The 19115-nt window shown below is 41.7% G+C and overlaps 1 protein-coding gene across 12 annotated transcripts in view; it reads right to left on the reverse strand.

The window, feature by feature from the left end:
• Fbxl17 (F-box and leucine-rich repeat protein 17) overlaps nt 1-19115 on the reverse strand; it is a 426384-nt gene that overhangs the window by 268428 nt on the left and 138841 nt on the right. For all 12 annotated transcript variants that reach the window (NM_001108235.2, XM_087566525.1, XM_087566523.1 and 9 more), the window contains one exon: nt 17895-18025. In NM_001108235.2, the coding sequence (NP_001101705.2) occupies nt 17895-18025 (131 nt within the window). The remainder of the gene's footprint in view (nt 1-17894; nt 18026-19115) is intronic.

A 19115-nucleotide genomic window follows, 5' to 3' on the forward strand; every position in this document is an offset into this window, starting at 1 on the left:
GAAGGTTTTTTTTTAAAGGTGCTTTCTCAAACATTTTTAATTTAATTTACTGTTTCATTAATTTGTTATGATTATGTGCATGTGTGTGCGCAGACAACCAAAGTGTATTTTTAAGACTATGATTCTTTAAGATACAGTTGGATAAAAAATATCCATGTGAAAAACGTTTTTTAAAGGATGTTACTATTTATAAAAGGGTTTTATTCAACAAAAATTTATAAAGAACATTACTGGTTTGTAAATATCTATTCATGAATCTGCATTCATTTTTGTGCACTTATTTTGAAGTCAAAGGGATGTTTGTGGAGGTATAATGAACACATCTGGCTGCCATGCTTTCCTAAGATGATTATGGACTCTTCAACGTCACCACGTGTTACATTAAAAGTAACCTTCAAGAGCCTGCTGGTGTCTTCCCAAAGTTAGATTTAAGGCCTCTCAAGGGCGGTGTCCACCCTGTCAGTGGTGATACAGCAGAGATGATGAGTGATATCACAGAAGCCCCCACTCTCGGAATGAACTAATGGTTCATGAGCAAGGTGCTTTTGAAACATGATTAAGCCTCCAAACATTTCACTGAGGTGGGATCCCATTACCCCGATCATTAGACAGAACTCAAATAAGTTCACCAAGGTTGTACAGTGAATGACCCTACAGGAAAAGGCTGGGACAAAGCAGCAGAAGCACAAAGCATCCCCTCTCTCAACTCCCATTGTGAGTCCCACTCATCAGCATTCAGGGAAGAACTCCTGAGTAATGTATTTCCTTGCTCCAAGTGTATGTGACCTTCTCTGGTGGCCACTGGCAAGTGTTTGCCAAAATGTCACTGACCAAAAGGCTCCTTACAATGCCGTGTTTTCTAAAATGAATATGTCATGATTCAGATGAAAATGTCACCAGGGGCACTGACAGTGCAGGAAAACATTCTGTGGATGCAAGGAGAAGATTCAAATTAAAGGAAGAAAAGTACCAGGGAAAATGTCATCAGTGGCCGTCAACAAAAACGTCAACAGAATATTGTTTTAAAAAAGAGAAGACGCAGCTTAAAGGGTGGGAAGTCAGCCAAGAAGCAAATGCTTTTTACTGAATTAGGAGAAGAAAGGCTGTTTTTACAAAGGCTTGTCTTCAGGAAAAGGACTCTCTTTGAGAGGTTAGACTGTTGTTGTTCCTGGGGAAGGGATGGGAGGAAGGAGGTGGGGAGTGGATGGGAGGAAGGAGGGAACGTGTCTAAGCACCAAGGAGGAGCTTCTCACATTTGAATCCCAAAGTTACTCATTTTCTCATTTGCATGTCAAAATGAGTGATATAATTTGTGAATGTCAAAAGTACCTTAAGAAAAATTAAATAGAAATTGAATAAAAATTACGCAGTGCTGCCCTTAAAAGAGAAAGTCAGAAGTTGTTGATTTTCCCTCTGTGCAGGCTTAGAAAGTTTCACCTGTACAAACAGTTCAAAGAACCCAGCCAGATATATCCATTCTTTTGAAATTTAAAGCAAATAAGAAAAGAGATGATCTCACTGAGCAAAGGACTTTAAACCGGGTCTTAGGAACTTTAGTCAAAATGGACTGTGCTTGCCAATGTTGCTACTGAAGCATATGACTGTGATTAGGTACTGAAAAATTAGTTTTTAATATTCTAGAATTTTCATCTGTATATGACTGAAGCATTCTAAATAATGTTTAGAGTAAAGGTTTAATAGAACTTGAAAATATATTAAACATATGTAAACTATCTCACAGCTGTCTGAGAACGAGTCACGGTCTGCATTAAGTGCTCACAAGACAGCATTCTTCCAACAGCAGGCTGGAGTGAACGCAATGCTTAGGGAGCACTAATGTGCCCCAGTGCCCTTAGCACAGCCCAGGCCAATGTGTGTATGCACTATCACGCACTATTGATGTGAGCATACAGAATCAGTCCAAAGAACCAAAATAACATGTCAGTGACAAATCGGTACATAAAGGATAATCATTGGAATTAACCATTACACGCATCCTGTCAGTGGGGCAAGAATCACAAGGCAAATGTGTGCACAGTAAACAGCAGCTCTCTGTACACAAAGCATTGTGGCCTTGCCCTGTTCATAAACAGGGGCATTTTCACAATGGGAGACGACCCATCCTGTCCAACTCGAGTGACGTCTATGTGTGCCCCAGTCTGTCGTGATCGTGATGGTGTGGTAACACGTCAGGCCCTCTCGTGCTGCCAAGCTTCATGGGCATGTCCTCTTAGAGAAGAGTAGCAGACAAGCGAGAACACCACCCCCCCAAGCTCCTCCACAGCATAATGACATCTAGGCACTGTGAATAAACTTGTGAAAGAGAAATCTTAGAATCAAAAGGAAGACACATGTCAGCTTAAAAAATATAAATAACTTCACACTTATAGTTCTGGTGAGATCATAATGTTCAAAGTATTAACTACATGGTAATATGGATTTCTTCAAAGATCATCATAACATAAATTTCTGGAGGTTGAAGAATGAAATGGGACAAAAAAAAATCAATAAGGAAAGCATACGTCAGGTCAGACTGCACCCATGCCCTCACACACACACACATTTATACCACCATACTGTCCTGTAGAGTCCATGGACGGCATCTTTAATTCTTCCGTTTTGGGCTACAGAGCCCTTAAAGGGCACCCTTCAAATTAGCATAGGCATTCTGCTCAGCTTACTGTAACATCCTGCATTTCCTGTCTGACTCCTTTCTTACCTTGAACACAAGCCTATGCTCACTAGGTTGGACAGTCAATCAATCAATCAATCAATCAATCAATCAACCAATTATCAATCAGTAAACAGTTTCTGAGATTCCAGCTAAATGTTAGAGGCTTTGGAAGAGTCACAGTTCTTATCCACAGATTAATTCCAGTGCTGCCATCTATATGGTAACATATGGAACTCAAAATCTATTTCCATAAAAATTAAAACTAAAAGAAAAAATATTTTTTTCTTCTCCAAAAACTAAACAGAGTGTAGTATCTACTTATTCACGCCATCCACTAACCACCATTAGTGTACTTGTATGTGTAATTATATGTGGACATGCAGTAGTCTTGCCAAGGTGTATTGCAGGGGTGGGGGAGCAGGGCAACCCCAGGTATCAGTTCTCGATCCCAGCCTTGGTGGAGGCAGGGTCTGCTGTACACAGTTCTCCTGAATTAGCTCCCTCTCTCCCACAGCATCCTGAGGAGACAGATGCTGACACGACCACACCTGGCTTCGTATGGGCTCTGAGCATTCAGCCTCAGGTCGTCACGCTTGTATAGCAAGGGCTTTTACCCAGTGAGTCATCATCTCCCCAGACCAAAATTTAAATTCTCAAAATACGTATGCACTCTCACCTAAGCATTTCTACGCACGCCTATGTGCAATGTAATGTAACACAGAGTACCCTGGTAATTTACTAGTGAAAATTATTACTGGGAAATTATTAATTTTTTCCCTCAAGAGAAAATAGAAACAATTCTGGAAACAATATTTCCCAAAAAAGTAAGTGTCCACATTTTCATAAGAAGCCATGCAGGAAATGTTCCAGGGCTGTAACCTATAGTGGCCCTGTGCAGGACTGGACCCCTTTGTCACTGGTAAGTGGGGAGACTAGCAGTGATGCTCAGGGCACACCCACCCCTCCGTCTGTGCGGCTTGTTATTGGAAAGCACAGATGATGAAGGCAAAGCTGCGATGTCAGGAGGCCTCAGCCACGATCTGCTCAAGAACACACTCTCCCATTCTCTCCATTTCCTCCTGGCCTGAGGAAAAATACTGCGGGCCAGAAAACTGGTTTTGCTACATATAAATTCCAGGATTCATACTTAGCATCTTTCGTTTATATAGACCCACGCTACCCCCTCAGACTCAGGCCTGGAGGAGCCAAACAGCTGCTTCTTTTTCCAGTGTCTCTTTAGCTGACGATGTAAGATTAAAAACGCACAAACTACAAGTAGGGTTTACTTCCTGGACTACGTACTGACCACCATTATGCTGTGATGACATTTACCCAGGATGCTGCTTACTGCAGCCAACTCTTGCTATACTATAAGCTTAGGAGGAGACAGTGCCTTAGTACTAGTCAGGCACGACCTTCAGAAAACAAGACCTCTCTGCCTCAACCTACCTAACCAATAAAATGGGGCGCAATGTTCTCAGATGAAGACTCAAGGGGTGACTGCTGAAAAGATAAAGAACGATAAACTTCTGAAACTTCATTCATACAATGTAAAATTTTTAGCTTAGGACAACTAGGAAGCATCTTAACCATGAAATGCTGTGTAACAAACCACACCCAAATGTAGCTTAAATAAAACTTTACATTCAGTCACAACTCTGCAGCCCAGATATGTGAACAGGGCTCACTTTACATTCTGGCTATAAGCACTGGATGGTCTTCCACCTTAAAGAGGTCTCTCTCTCTCGTGATCAGGTAAAGTGGTCCATACCTGGGGTTCTCAACCTTCCCAGGCAGTGACCCTTTTATACAGTTCCTCATGCCATGGTGACCTCCAACCACAACATTATTCTGTTGTTAATTCATAGCTGTCAGTTTGCTAACTTTGAATCATAATGTAATGTAAATATCCGATATATGGGTATCTGATATGTGATCCCCATGAGGGTCCTGAACCAAAAGTTGAGAGCTGCTGGTCTGTGCTAACAATATGCTGATAGCAAGATTCCAGAGGTGAGCAGAGATGTTCTAAGGATTCTCGAAGTCAACTCTACTATGCCCAGTGCAGACCGCAAAGGCATAAAGACACTTGCTCACTTCCGAATGGAGAAACGGCTAATGTCATAGTGCATATTGAAGTGCACATACAGGTAAAGTCACACAGAAGGGCACATACAGGTTAATGTCACACAGAAGTGCACATACAGGTAAAGTCACACAGAAGTGCACATACAGGTTAATGTCACACAGAAGGGCACATACAGGTGAGGAGTCTGGGGTTACAGTCTGCAGAGCACAGGTGAGCTTTGGTAGCTCTGTCTGACTATATCTGTCTATCTTTCTACCATCAGTAAGTACAGGGTTTGGGGTCTGAAAAGGAAACAGAAGCGTTAACTTTCATCTTCTGTCATATGGAGCTACAGTACTTGGCTGCCTCAGTGGTAAATTTCTAAAGATGTGCACAGTCCGGAAACAATAACTGATACTATCACTGGGGTTGGGTGGGTGGGTGGGTGGCAGTTGCTTTCGTGTCTAATAGTCTTCAATCTTTTATATTTAATCGAGTATATGTTTCTGTTTCCATATTTTCCTCTTCTGATGTGTTTTACCTGCACATATGTCTGCACCATTTGTGTGTCTGGTGCCCGGGGAAGCTAGAAAAAGGCATCAGATCCTCTGGAAGTGGAGCTACAGATGGTTATAGACTGCCGCACGGGCGCTGGGAATCAAAGCTGGGTTTTCTGAAAGCAGCCTGTGCTTTCGGCCCCTTCACCACCTCTCCAGCACCCCTGACATTTTTAATTTTAACAAGAAGCTTTCAGATGGAGCGCTCCACAACCAACCCGGGAAATCTAGGTTTTCTGAGCAGTACCACAAGAAATTACCAATCCATGAGAGAAGAAAGACACAGCTTTGTAAACTGACATCTACTTCCATTCATCTGCATGAAAATGATCTTGGGGGATTCTTGTTTATACTGGAATTATTTAACTAGACCCAGAGATGTACTCATTTTGAATTAGGAAGAGTTCAGATTTATTACACTAGTTTTTTTGTGTCTATTAACAAATATAAAAATAAGAATCCTTGATTAAAAAAAGGAAACTTTTCTTTAACTTACTACATGAGATCTCATCCTACTGAATATATTTCTGAAATACTCGAGAGAGTCACAGAATGTCACAAATGATAATTGCTACCTATACTTTCTCAAACATGTTTGTCTCCAAAAGACTCCTTCCTACAGCACTGTGGTATGCCTGCTTTGGACAATGTCAAAGGGTAAACTGTGCCACTGAACACACTACATGTCAGGACCACTCCTTATGGGAGGAGAGAGAGAGAGGAAATCGCTATTTGCTGTTTCACAATACGGTGAACCAAGAAACAGTGTGAGGATGAGCTGACTCCCTCCTGATGGCAACCCTGCAATTTCCAATGAGGAGCTGACTCCTAGGATTGCAGCTATTTTCAGCTAAGGATCTGTTTCAGCAGGGCTTCACAGAGCCGCGACTGGAGACACGAGGAGCTCTCCGTTTCAGACAAACTGGTGCTGGCGAGACCGTAACCTCCGGGAAGAAGAGCAGCAGCTCCGCATGGTGCACGTGCTTCTCTAATTTCCAAGCCACTCTAACGGCTTTACCATGGTATAAGAGGCCAAGTAATGCTCTTCTAAAGGAAATGTCACTCACCAAGTCACCTTACTGATAGCTGGCTTTTCTTCCAAAGTGGCTTGGCTTGATTTCTAGGAATTAAACAATTCTGATTATTCAGGGTTAATGAGATCCCGGTGTCACAGCCCTGGAACAGGTATCTACTCCTCAAATGACTGAAAAGTGTCTAAAATAACCTCTGAAGTCTTACTTGGTTGGTTTACAAACTACATAGTTACCGGGCATCATCATCATCATTGTCATCATTGTCATCGTCGTCATCATCATCATCACTATCACTATTATTTTATAGTAACTGTTCTAACATTTTAAATTTACCTCCCTTACTCTTCTTACATGCTGGGATCTGAAAAGACAGATCCAAAGCATACCCTGAACAAACAGATAAGCAATTAGCCTAAATTAGCTGCTCTGCTGCTGTGCTGGGCTGTGCTGTGCTGCTATGCTGTGCTGTGCTGTGCTGGGCTGGGCTGGGCTGGGCTGGGCTGGGCTGGGCTGTGCTGTGCTATGCTGTGCTGGGCTGGGCTGGGCTGTGCTGTGCTATGCTGGGCTGGGCTGGGCTGGGCTGGGCTGGGCTGGGCTGGGCTGGGCTGGGCTGTGCTGTGCTGGACTGTGCTATGCTGGGCTGGGCTGGGCTGGGCTGTGCTGTGCTGTGCTGGGCTGTGCTGGGCTGGGCTGGGCTGGGCTGTGCTGTGCTGTGCTGGGCTGGGCTGGGCTGGGCTGGGCTGTGCTGTGCTGTGCTGGGCTGGGCTGGGCTGGGCTGGGCTGGGCTGGGCTGGGCTGTGCATGCTTGGTGGCCTTGACGATCCCATGGTTGCTCTCACAACCTGATGTTCTGATGATAACTTGAAATCTGAACCTGGCCTTAATCAGCATGTTTAGACACATATTAACAATTAGCCAATTATAAATATGTATCTAAGAGCATCGCAAGAAGAGCAAGAGGAAATGCTTGGGTTTCCCCCTCATGCAGCCATATTCCTCTCACTAAGAAACAGAAGGAATGCTCTCACTAAATTTCTCGTTTTCTTCTCAGCTGATACTGGGAATTAATTAATGATTTTGGCTACCACTATATGTATGTGCATTAATGGTTCATCACATAAAAAGTCCCCAAAGTAAAAAATAAAAAGGTCAACCCTCAATAACTGAGCACTAAAACTCCTTCATAATTAGGGGGGAGGGATATGACTTCCAGATAACCAGGTGCAATACATGAAGTTCTACCTGAATTTACATTAGAAGATTAAATCATTTAACTATCTTATTTACTCAGGAATAAGTCTGGAAGGGAGAGAGCAGTGCTACCATTGTCTGGTTGTTTACAAACTTATTCGAGTTAAATTTCAAAGGACATTTATTCACCCTAATAGAAAATCTGCACTCTTGACTCTCTTGAGTCAATCTGCACTCTTAACTCAATTCTCTGAGCCGTGGACAGCAAAGGGGTCAGATGGCCTTAGAGGCACAAGAGTGAAGAAGACAGAGTTGTAAACCAAGCAGTACAAGTCACACATTCAAGGCCACCGACACTAACGCTCCTGTGTTCTGATGGACAGGAAGGAGGTGCAGTGATTCTGAAGCCACTGCATTCTGCCTTAATATAAAACCACTCTTAATCACTTTAAGACAAATGACTAGTAGCATTACCATCGGAATTGTTGTTAATGTAACAAGTTTGCTTTTTTTTTAACTCCAATATACTGTCTGAGAAATATAGCTCAATATACTGTCTGAGAAGTTCAACATACTGTCTGAGGATTGGGATGCGTGGAACCTTCCCGTGTTCAAGGCGAGCGGGCGGGCAGAAGTCCAAGCCAAAGCATCCTGTCATTTCCCTGTCTTCGGGAAGCACCTCCCTCGCTGGGTTTCCGAAAGGACTGTCATACAGAAAATAGCTCAGGCACGTGCACCGTCAGGTCTGCCGTCTTTAATTATTACCAATCAAGTTACAGCAATTTCCTCTCTGGTTAAACATGTGCGTACCTATCTTCTAAAGTATTTCTTTATGCCACTGTTCATAAAACATTTTGGGCTGAAGGAAAATCCCCTGCACTAAATTAATAACTAATCACAGGAGATATTTATCACCCCAAGTCTTTTACAGGGAAACTGTCAGATTTAATCATCTTTCCCATATTTTCACTATTTACTGGGCTCCATTTATCACACACTTTAGATTTTGACAACAGTGAGTTATTTTAATTACCATTTCAAGTTTGAGTGACTAAGAATATGGCCATTCCTAGGAGACATAGGGGTGGGAAAGACAGAGGAATTCATCTGAGCAGCCAATAAGCTATCATGTCCATGAATAAATCATGATTTTCTCCATTGTCAGCAGTTCAAACAGGCACGAGGCAGGAGACAATAGACCATGGGCTTACGGCACTCCACTATCATTTAAAATGTACTCTTTCTGCTCTTTCCTATGATATAAACTCATTTAATTACAGAGAAAACATTTTTATACCACAAATTCGGTCAGGGTAATGGTGCAGTGGTCAGTGGTAGAATCCAAGCTAATTATGAGTACAGGTGTTTGGGTTGAATACCCAGAGAATACTCCCCTATAAAAAGAGGGGTAAATCTCATAGACTATGTTAGATAATCTTTCCATAGCTTGAAAAACGTGAAAGCAGAGAGAACATTGTATCAGAGCATCCAGAAACATTCATGACGTGACTCAATAAACTACCCTTCTAGGGATAGGGAGACAACTCAGTGGGCAAAATGCTGTGATGCTAAAATTAAGACCCAAATTAGATTCCCAGCTGCCATTATCTAAAAAGCAAGGCATGGCATGTGTCCGCAACTCCAATCCTGACAGACAGTGACAGATGAATCCAGGGGATCATAGCCAGGCAGACTAGCAAAACTGACTGAGTTCACGTTCAGTGAGAGACTTTCTCTCAAAAGATAAGATGAAGAAGTAATTGAAGAAACCATCAACCTTTGGCCTCTACACATGTCTACACAGGTACATGCACCCACAACGGACACACAGAGGCATACACACACATGCATGCACATACATGCATAAAGACATTACCTGTCTAAGTTGGTCTTACCAAAAATATGACTATATGATATACATAAAATTATTAAAATAACTTCTGTAGTTCACGGTGAGATTTTTTTAATGTTCCATCAAATCACCCCAGTATGTTATTAACACCATGTGATAATGTGAACGAGAACGGCCCCCATGGACCCTTGTGTGTGAATGCTAGGTCCTCAATGTGTGGAACTGTTTAGGAAGGATTAGGAGGTGTGGCCTCGTTGGAAGACGTGTGTAACTGTGCGTGAGCTTTGAGGTTTCAAGAGCCCATATCATTCCAGCTGGTATCCCCTACCACCACCCACCGTGTGAGCTTCCAGGACCTGTCCCAGTGCCATGCCTGGGTAGTAGCTACCAAGCAAGTCAGGATGGTCATGGACTCTACTCTGGAAACATAAGCCCTAATGAAATGCTTTCCTCTAAAACTGCCTCTGTCATGGTGCTTGACATAGTGACAGAAAAGAAACTAAGACACACCAGATTCAAACTAGCCACACTCTAGAGGAAGGACAGCGTGGGTATAGGTGCCAGGGTGAGGCTGGCACGGCAGCTGACATTACTAACTTGTGTCGTAACTACACTGTTGCTGTCTTCAGACACCAGAAGAGGGCATCGTATTCCATTACAGATGGTTGTGAGCCCCCATGTGGTTTTTAGAAATTGAAATCAGGATCTCTGGAAGAACAGTCAGGGGTCTTAACCACTGAACCATCTCTCCACACACCCCTCCAAAGCCATATTTTTATGTCCTCTCTATTTCCAAGTTTTTGTGCTTACAGAGAAGAAAATTACCCAGACTTCACAATACCCCAGCTGAGAAGCATCCTCTCTTCTACACCACTTAACTTCAGTAGAGAGTAAAATATTCTCAAGCCCGAATCCAACTACGCCACTGCGTTTAGCAGATAGGTTGTCCCCTGGGCAACCTTTAAACCGCAGTCTCTCTGAGAATTAAGTAATATTAGGGACTGAAGTGAAATAAGTCTAAGTCCGCTGTGACATGACATTCACTGGAAGAGGTAGATTAATCACTTGGTCCTGGAACACTTAAAAATACAATATATAGCATATGTTCACAAAACAATTCCTGGAAATAAAACACAATGGGCACTCAGCAAATATTTTATACCACCAACACCTGCTCAAATCCTCTCTGAACTTTATTTCTAAATATCACCGCTTTTTATTGAATCAACGGAAATTTGAAAGAAGAAACAGAATAAACATGCAGAGATGATCAAGGGAGTTAGAAAAATCTTTCTATAAAACCTCGTTGAGTTTTACGTGAGCTGGGGCGTTGTCAGTCTTGCTGAGAGGTGTGAGGGACTCAGCTGTCACCCCACAACTGCAGCCCACACAACCCTAAACACAAAAAGGGGATCTGTCTTTCCATACAGGAACAAAAGACGCTGGTGTTAGGGCCTCACTTAGTGCTAAAAACAAAGGAGCCATGAACCAACTCCAAGAGGTACCTGTGACTTCCCTCTTCGGAAGACCCCTACGGTGCCTGCCTACAGATGGTGCCTCCTGGTACAGCACACCCCACAATGCATTAGACACTCGGCTGGATCCCAGACCAACATAAACAAGTAACTTTAACTGACAGGTTTGAAGTTGGAAAGGCTTTAGAAAACTAGTTTATCACTGTTTAATATTTAATAAATTGTCTTATAATAGTCCTGCTTGCTTCAGATACTGGACGTCTATTAGTGAGAACAATTGCTTTATCTATTTAAAGCTGATCTGTCCCCTCCGTAACTTCTGCCTGTTGGTCAAAGTCCTGATGTCTGAAATGACAACAGTAACAAGAAAAAACTAACAGTAAAATAATTAACTCTATTAGCTGTGAAGGTTTTTATCAGACTCAACTTACAATTCATATTACATATTTAAAAATTACATATTTAAAATATGAAATATCTAAAAAAGCGTTGTAGTTTAATACATTTTTCATACTGAAGTATAAATTTAAAATACTTATTAAATTTTCATAGAGTCTAATTCCATATATATTTATGTGTGTACACATGGAATATATGCTACATTTGTGCAGGCGCCATAGAGGAAGAATAGGGCATTGGATCCCCTGAAGGTGACATTACTCGTAGTTGGGAACCAAACATGGGTCCTCTGGAAGAGCAAGAAATGTTAACTGCTGAGCCATCCCCTGGTGCCTACATTCTGTATTTAATGAAGAAGAATCCAGTTTTATAGGCTGGGTAGGAGACAGATAAAATATGGATCAAGTCTGTCGGATAAAGAAAATGGCCAACAGCCCAATACAATACTGAAGATAGTGCTGATTTAAAAAAAAAAGGCTAATTTAAACTTTTACAGGAGAAGACATGAGCTCAGAATTTTCATGAAAATGATCTTCACTTTTTATAAAAGTCTTACTGTGTACCTGAAAAGAAAGTAGCAGTAAGAGTCCAAGATTTAAAATCTCCATATTTTACAGTAAAGCTTTTTACGGAAGGAAAAAATTAACCCAGAAAATTATGGCAATTGATAGTTTGCCCCAACAACCACTGTCGAGGTTTGCATATGACTGAGGATATAAATCATCACTAGGCTAGCTGCTGCCTTCTCACTGGGCAGACCTTTTAAGGCTCTTAAAGGATCATGGTAGTTCTCACCTGACCTCCAACCTTTCTCTGACTTCCTGTCTCACCAGGTAACCTCTTCCTGCCTTTGTTATGCAGCCATCAGAAGAACTTCCCCCAAAATCATGCTCAAGAGTCAACCTACACACACTGTCAGTCTCCCAGGCTGTAAACTGAAGGAGCCTCTTTTCATTATGCCTGTCAGAAACGTGTCACCACAGACACTCCCTCTACCCTGGGGTTCTGCTGTCATGAGAACAAGCCCCAGCTTTGCTCTGTTTTGTAACATTAGCTAGTGGCCGCCAGAAAGTATTCAATTTCTCTCACAATATTGCCCTGCACTGCTTCATAAGCAGCACAGTGAGCTGCGAATTAAAGGGTCATCTGCTAAGAGAGATGTGGATCACAGGAACTAAGCTAGCTAGGCTTTTTTTTTTTTTTTTTAAGGACCAATGTTAACATTTTTTAATTGGAAAACCTATATTTTTGACAAAAAAAATTAAATAATTTTTGCAAAAAAAAAACCTACCTAGATCAGGGAAAGTTCTTTTAATTTTTATTGATAAAATCAGTAACAATGAACTATTAAAATCATACTGCTGGGGTTGGGGATTTAGCTCAGTGGTAGAGCGCTTGCATAGCAAGCGCAAGGCCCTGGGTTCTGTCCCCAGCTCCGAGGAAAAAAAAAAGAAAAGAAAAGAAAAGAAAAAAAAATCATACTGCTAAGAAGAAGCTCAGAACCCTTCAAGGTTTTTACATACCAGCCTTACACCTATATGTGCAGCTTTTGCATTCTGTTTCAGTCATGCAAAACACCTAAAGACCAAATTGACTGTAAAATAACAAAAGATTTATATCAAATAAATATTCGGATAAACTTGGAGTCAGAGAATAGAGAAGACATAGTGACCGGATGTTCGATTTAAATCGCAGATAGAAACAGTCCCTCCTCACTTTTCATACAACATTGGGTTCTGTTTGTATTTCAAAGTGACAGTAAATGTCAGAGATGACTCTCCCATCCTCTGAATACAAGGAAACACCATGCTGTGCAATCCTTTCAGTGCACGGAGAGCTTTCAGGAAACAACACACGTCTTAGTCCACAGATCAATCTCAAGACCACAGAAGACTATGCATTAGAGTCAGGGATGTACCTCTGTGGGAGGATGCAAAGCCCTTGATTTGACTCTACCCCCGCAAAATTCCGACCCAACAACAAAAACAAACCAGATACCAAGAGATCAATTACTATACAGTTTTACATGTTTAGTTTTAAAATGAAATCTCACAGGCAAGAACTTTTCATGTAGGAAAAGAGAGAGCATTGAAGCTTTAGAATGTTAATTGGGTTTTTAATCTATGAATACACAAAATAACATCTAAAGGTTCTAGACCAGTGTTTCCTCAACACGCAATGACGTGACTTTTAATACAGCTCCTTGTGTTGTGGTGACCCTCAACCATAAAATGATTTCATTGCCAATTCATAAATGATATATATATATACATATAAATGTAAATATCTCATGCACAGAATATCTGATACGTGAACTTCCAAAGGGATCACAAGCCACAGGATAAGAACTACTGTTCCAGACCAAACAACAACAAAAGCTTACCATAAACATAAGTCTAAGAATTTTCCCATATTAATAGCGGATTAATTCCATCTATGAAATAGAAAACTGACTCATGACCCATTAATATTTTCTTCTTTGTCCCCACCAAGTTTCCATGTAGTAATTACAAAATCACATCCACCTGAAAGCCAAAGCAGTCTAATGGACGACGTAAACACCACAGGAACAGTCAGACCTTCCCCTCACAAAACAGTGTGGAGAGGCTTGCACAGGAGTGCTGGCCACACACCGACCAGTCCCCAATCCCCGGGCAATGAGCTATCATCCTCCCCTCTCTCCTGACCAAGCTCAGCATCAACATTACGTCTCACGCCACCTAGAAGAGCAACCCCACGGTAGGAGAGACTCCGTGCTCCACATTCTGAGACACAGTACCAAGTACTCAGCACTGCTCCCTGATTTACAGCAGGACTGTATTAATGAGCACTCGTAACACTGAAGCTAATTAATAGGCTAAATGCATTAGTGCACTCCCGTGCTCTCTCTGTGAAAGGCTACTAACCCATCTCGGCTAAGTGCTGAAGTCATAATTAAGTCTGATGGGAAGCCCTAGATTTATACCAATATAATTACAAATATTACTTAGCTTAGTGATACAGCATGGCAGGAACAATGAGATGAGTAATTTAAAGTGGGTTTTAATGTCTGAAACTTCTATTACAGTACATAGGGTAAGTGCAAGCAGTGTAATTAAAACTAAGAGTCTGATCTCCATGACTCTGCAGCTCGACTCATTAAAATGCATGTTTTCTCAATTAATCCAAACTTTTCCATTAAAAACATAAAAAATACACTTTCATTCCTTGGAAATAAACCTCCACTGTACTGATTATATTTAGAACTGAACACTAAATAACCATTACAGATAAGTACAAAAAGAAAACTATAGAGACCAAGAAGTTGAGCCCGCAAAGCTAGAAAAAAGAAAGAAAGGACGAAGGACTGGCGCTCACTTTCCCGTCTCACATGCCAGGTTGGTGAGTGAGTGAGTGAAGAGCGGGAAGACGAAGATCACTAAGTTCATTATAAACACAGTGTCCACTTAGGGGACAATCACAAGGCAGACACAGGTCCCGCGTCACTCACCAGCCGCGGCACTTCTGACTACCGATGACAGGTCTGATTCTCGAGGCCCACGGCTCTTAGGTCATGTATCCAGGAAGCTAGAGTGTGAGCGCACTGCTGCAGGATGACCGCTTTCTCTTTTAACTGGATGGACTCCTAAGCTTGTCTAGAGGTCAAGCATTGGAGATAAGGGTGTTCATGTACGTCACTGTGTCACGTGCCATGAAAAGACTATGCTAGGCTGTCCTAAAGCTGTCTGTAAAGGAGAACACTAATTGGGGAGCACTTTAATTTTTAAAATGATACCATTCAATTTTCTTTAAATATTTGGTTTACTTTGTAAAGCAAATATTACCAAAAACAATAAATACATCTTAACAAATTTAGATTCTTTATAATTTTTAAAAGTCCATTAGACTTTAAAATGGAATTTTAAAAATCAATAAATTTCACTTTTAAATTGATGTCAATCATTTTCCTGAATATTTGGCTTACTTTATAAAGTAAATATTACCACAAACAGTAAATACATTTTAACAAATTTTAATGGCAAAAAGTCAAAGAACGTTTAAAGAAAAATAATTAGTAAATTTCTCAAGAAAAATCTGATTCCATAAAAATGTAAGAGAAAAGAACCTGTGAAACACCAATAAGAAAATGGAAAGTTTCTCATGACTTTAGGAAGCAGAGTCCGAAAACACAGGCCAGAAACACAGGCAGAAACAGACCAAGAAGATGATGTGGAGCTGCAAGGCTTCCACACGGCAAAGGGGACAGCAGAGAAGAGAAATACGTAGAGAAAAGGCTTCCAGACTGAATGTGTAAGAAACGGCAGACCCTCCAAAGCAGGCAGAGAGACCTGGTCAGGTCACTGATTGCCCAGCACAGTGTCACCTAGGCATCCTGAACTACGCCTGCAACCTCAGAACCAGCAGGGATGAGCGTTCTCTTTCAGTGAAATTCTGATGATGTGAGTGAATGTAGAGGATGTAGTGAGAATTCTGGGATTTTGATTTATTTAAAAAACAAAAACAAAACAAATAAAAAACCAGACACGTTGTAGGAGTATGTTTTGTTTGAATCCGGATGTGGGGCATGGGGCTGCTGTGGCTGTCGCAGCAGGTGCGTATGACTCGCTCCATGCTCCAGCAGAGGCGTGCGTTTGGGACATGACTGTGTGACATTCGGGGTTATGAGACCTCTCAGAGGGTACATAAATGCTGGGGCCCCCCAAGGCGGGGTAGGTGGTTGCTACTCATTCACAGGGGTTAGTTGTAGTTTGTTAGTAGTTCTGCTCAAATAAGAAACAAGAAAGAAAGAAATTCAGGGATCTCTAACTCTCTCCTCTATATTCTCTCTCTTGTTTAGTGATAGGGGATAAAACCATGGGATAAAGGGTGGCAAAAGGAAGAACCCACAAAAAAACCAAACAGCAACTACAAGTAAAGAAGAAACAAAAAATTAGAAAAAAAATAAAGAAATTAGGTTTAAGGATTTTTCCCCACCTCTCTCCTTCCCTCTCTCCTCCCCCCTCAAGGGGGAGTGGGAAGATGAAGGATGAAAAAAAGAAGAATCCACAAAGTAGCAAAGACCAGCTACAGTGGGATACAAAGTAAGTCCCTATGTCACCCACTCAGCAAGACTGCCTTCTGGTCTAGGAAAGAGGAAAAATGTGAAAACTAAGGCAATTGCTCGCAAACGCACAGAAAACACAGAAGCCCTGAGCACAGAGAGTGCCAGTGCTCCTGCACCAATACAGCACGCAGTAGGGACAGTCCTGGAAACTCGGCAGGGACTACCACAGGCCTACGACTGGGCACTGTCCAATGGAACAGGAAGTCGAGGACTACAAGACCTGTCATTCGAGAAAGACAAGAACTGGCCTTCCAGAGACTGAGAGAAGCCTGGTCGGCTGACGCTTAGGGGAGCGAGATGTTCAAGACACTGACGATAGACGATGATCTCATACTGTATATTTTTAAATGACAAGAAGAGTGGATTTTGAGCATTGGGGTTTCGCCTTTTCAAAAACTCACAAATGGATAAATGATTCAGGAAATAGATTTGCCTAGACTAGTTTAGATATTACATCATTTAAATATGCACTGATGCTTTACACGGGACGCCATAATACATCTAATTGTAAATTTTATGGATTGGCTAAAATCTGAAAATAAATGATAGAAAAATTACCACAAAAATTTTTCTAAGGCTTTCACAAAGACCATCATAGAACTGGAAGTGTAATTCAGGGCAATCTATTGATCATTACTGCTCATTATAACTGGAAAAGATGGGATCCATACCACTATTTTCAAAACATAAGAAATAATTTAAAAAAATAAGGAGGGAGTCTTAGGTTTGAAGCATTACTGGGTTAAGCGGAATGTTATCTCTCGTACTTATAAAATACTTCATTAATGTTAGGTGGAACAGTAAGTTCTATTTTGAAAGTGAACTCTGTGTAGTGGCCTATCTTTAAGAACAGTGAAGAAAAGTTGGTGGGCCAGGCTCTCTGCAGTCTCACCCAGCACTCTCAGGCCCGCCTCCTCTGCACTGCCTGGAGCAATGTCCACACACCTGTGCTGGGCAGTGGGGCACTTGTGCACTTACCTGTGTTGCTAACGTCTGCTTGCGAGAGGTGTGCTACATCTTTTTCTAACTCAATGTAATATTTCAGAGGAAAATATGGGTTTATCATTACTTTAAAAATTCCCATTTTATATATTCTATATTATGCATTAAGCTGCTAATCATGCGAGTCTATTTAAAAACAACTTACATTTGTTAGAAATGAGATCATCATCATTAAGAAAGGGTCTAAATGCAAAACGTTTGAAGCAATTCCTCAGAATCACTGATAAACCAGAACAATCAACCACAAATATCTCGAAACCTTAACAAAGACGGGCAGGAGATACTTTAGAAGTAACAGGAGGGAACTACAATGCTGCAGCTGTACTTGCTGGAACAAAAGGCAGTGACAACGCAAATGAAACAGCCGGACCTGCGGCAGCAGGCGCACTGCAGGGTCCCACCTGACCCTTCCTCCTCCGCCTTCCCAGGGACACAGCTGCCGTGGATCTGACTTAACGCAGGCATGGCCTAGCACAGCAGCCCTCAGGATGTGCTGTGCTCTCCTCTGGGCACACGTCTAAGACATTACGACGCTTACCTGTCGTTTATGATCCAGTTCAGACAGAGATTCAGAGAGCTGAGATTTTTGCACCTCTTGACGATTTCCATCACAGTTTCATTGTCCAGTTCAGTGATGTGGCGCAGGTCTAGGCTGGACAGGTTTCTTAGCTATGACGTAAAGGTTAGAAAAGATCAGTAAGCGCTGACTTAAATCTCTGAAGCACACCTCCATCTCTCACACAGTCAGGGCAGCACCGTACATGAGATAGTCTAGTCTTTTAGTTAAATGTCTGCCAAAGTACTTTACACAGAAAATTCTAAATACGTGCGGAAATCTATGATGAATATATGAGTGGGCAACAACCATAAAAACCCATTTTCCTGAAGCACCACTGAAGTGAAGAAGCAGCCACATGTGGAGTAAGTAGAGAGCCACTGAGCCTGTGATAAGAAGTACCTGCGGCTGGTAAGGTTCAACCTCAGGAATTTCTCTTCAAATCTACAATGTCAGCTTTGTACAAGTTCTCTCATTTCATCTGTGGAGCAAACATAAGTAATTCACAGCCATAGTGGTGGTATCCTATTCGTTTTCTCCAAATGGGTCCATTAGAGGCACATGTTTTACTGTATCACCAACCCCTATTCCTTTATTTCTCTCATTCCTTTTCTGAAGATCCGTAATGTTTATTCTCCAAAGGCAAATTACTAACGTTTATGCAAAGGTGATGTTAATTATCCTCTTTAAATAAGGCATATTGCCATGTAAGCAATTTTTGCTAAGTAACAGACAAAAGAATCTGGAAGCATGTGTTAGCCTAAATACACTACCACCTTGCAAATGTGTGCATGCCTTAATATGCCACTTCTAAGGCAAGAGTGACACGGCAGGTGTAATTGGAGACTGGTCCTGAAATGGACTATTCAATCAGGTCCAACTTAATGGATGAGTGTCTTGTAGGTAGAGGATCTTACTCAGCTTGTCAGAGGGGTGTGACAGAACTTACAACAGCCACCTATGGAGAGGGAGGGGTCAGGAGCCACAGTGAGGCCCCTCAGCTGACAGCCAATAAGAAATAAGGATGAAACATCAGAAGATTGCGATAAAGTCGGAGAGGACAGTGGTGTCAAAGCCATGGAACTCAAGCCCGGGTGCTGTCTTAAGTAGATGCGTGTTATTCTGTAAGGAAGGCAGCATAGTCATGGTTTATAAGGTGCCATCCTCTACGGTCATAGGCACACTCAGAAACAAAACAGGTAA

Source organism: Rattus norvegicus, chromosome 9 (genome assembly GCF_021556685.1).
Source record: "Rattus norvegicus strain SHRSP/BbbUtx chromosome 9, alternate assembly SHRSP_T2T, whole genome shotgun sequence".
NCBI classification, from domain to species: domain Eukaryota; kingdom Metazoa; phylum Chordata; class Mammalia; order Rodentia; family Muridae; genus Rattus; species Rattus norvegicus.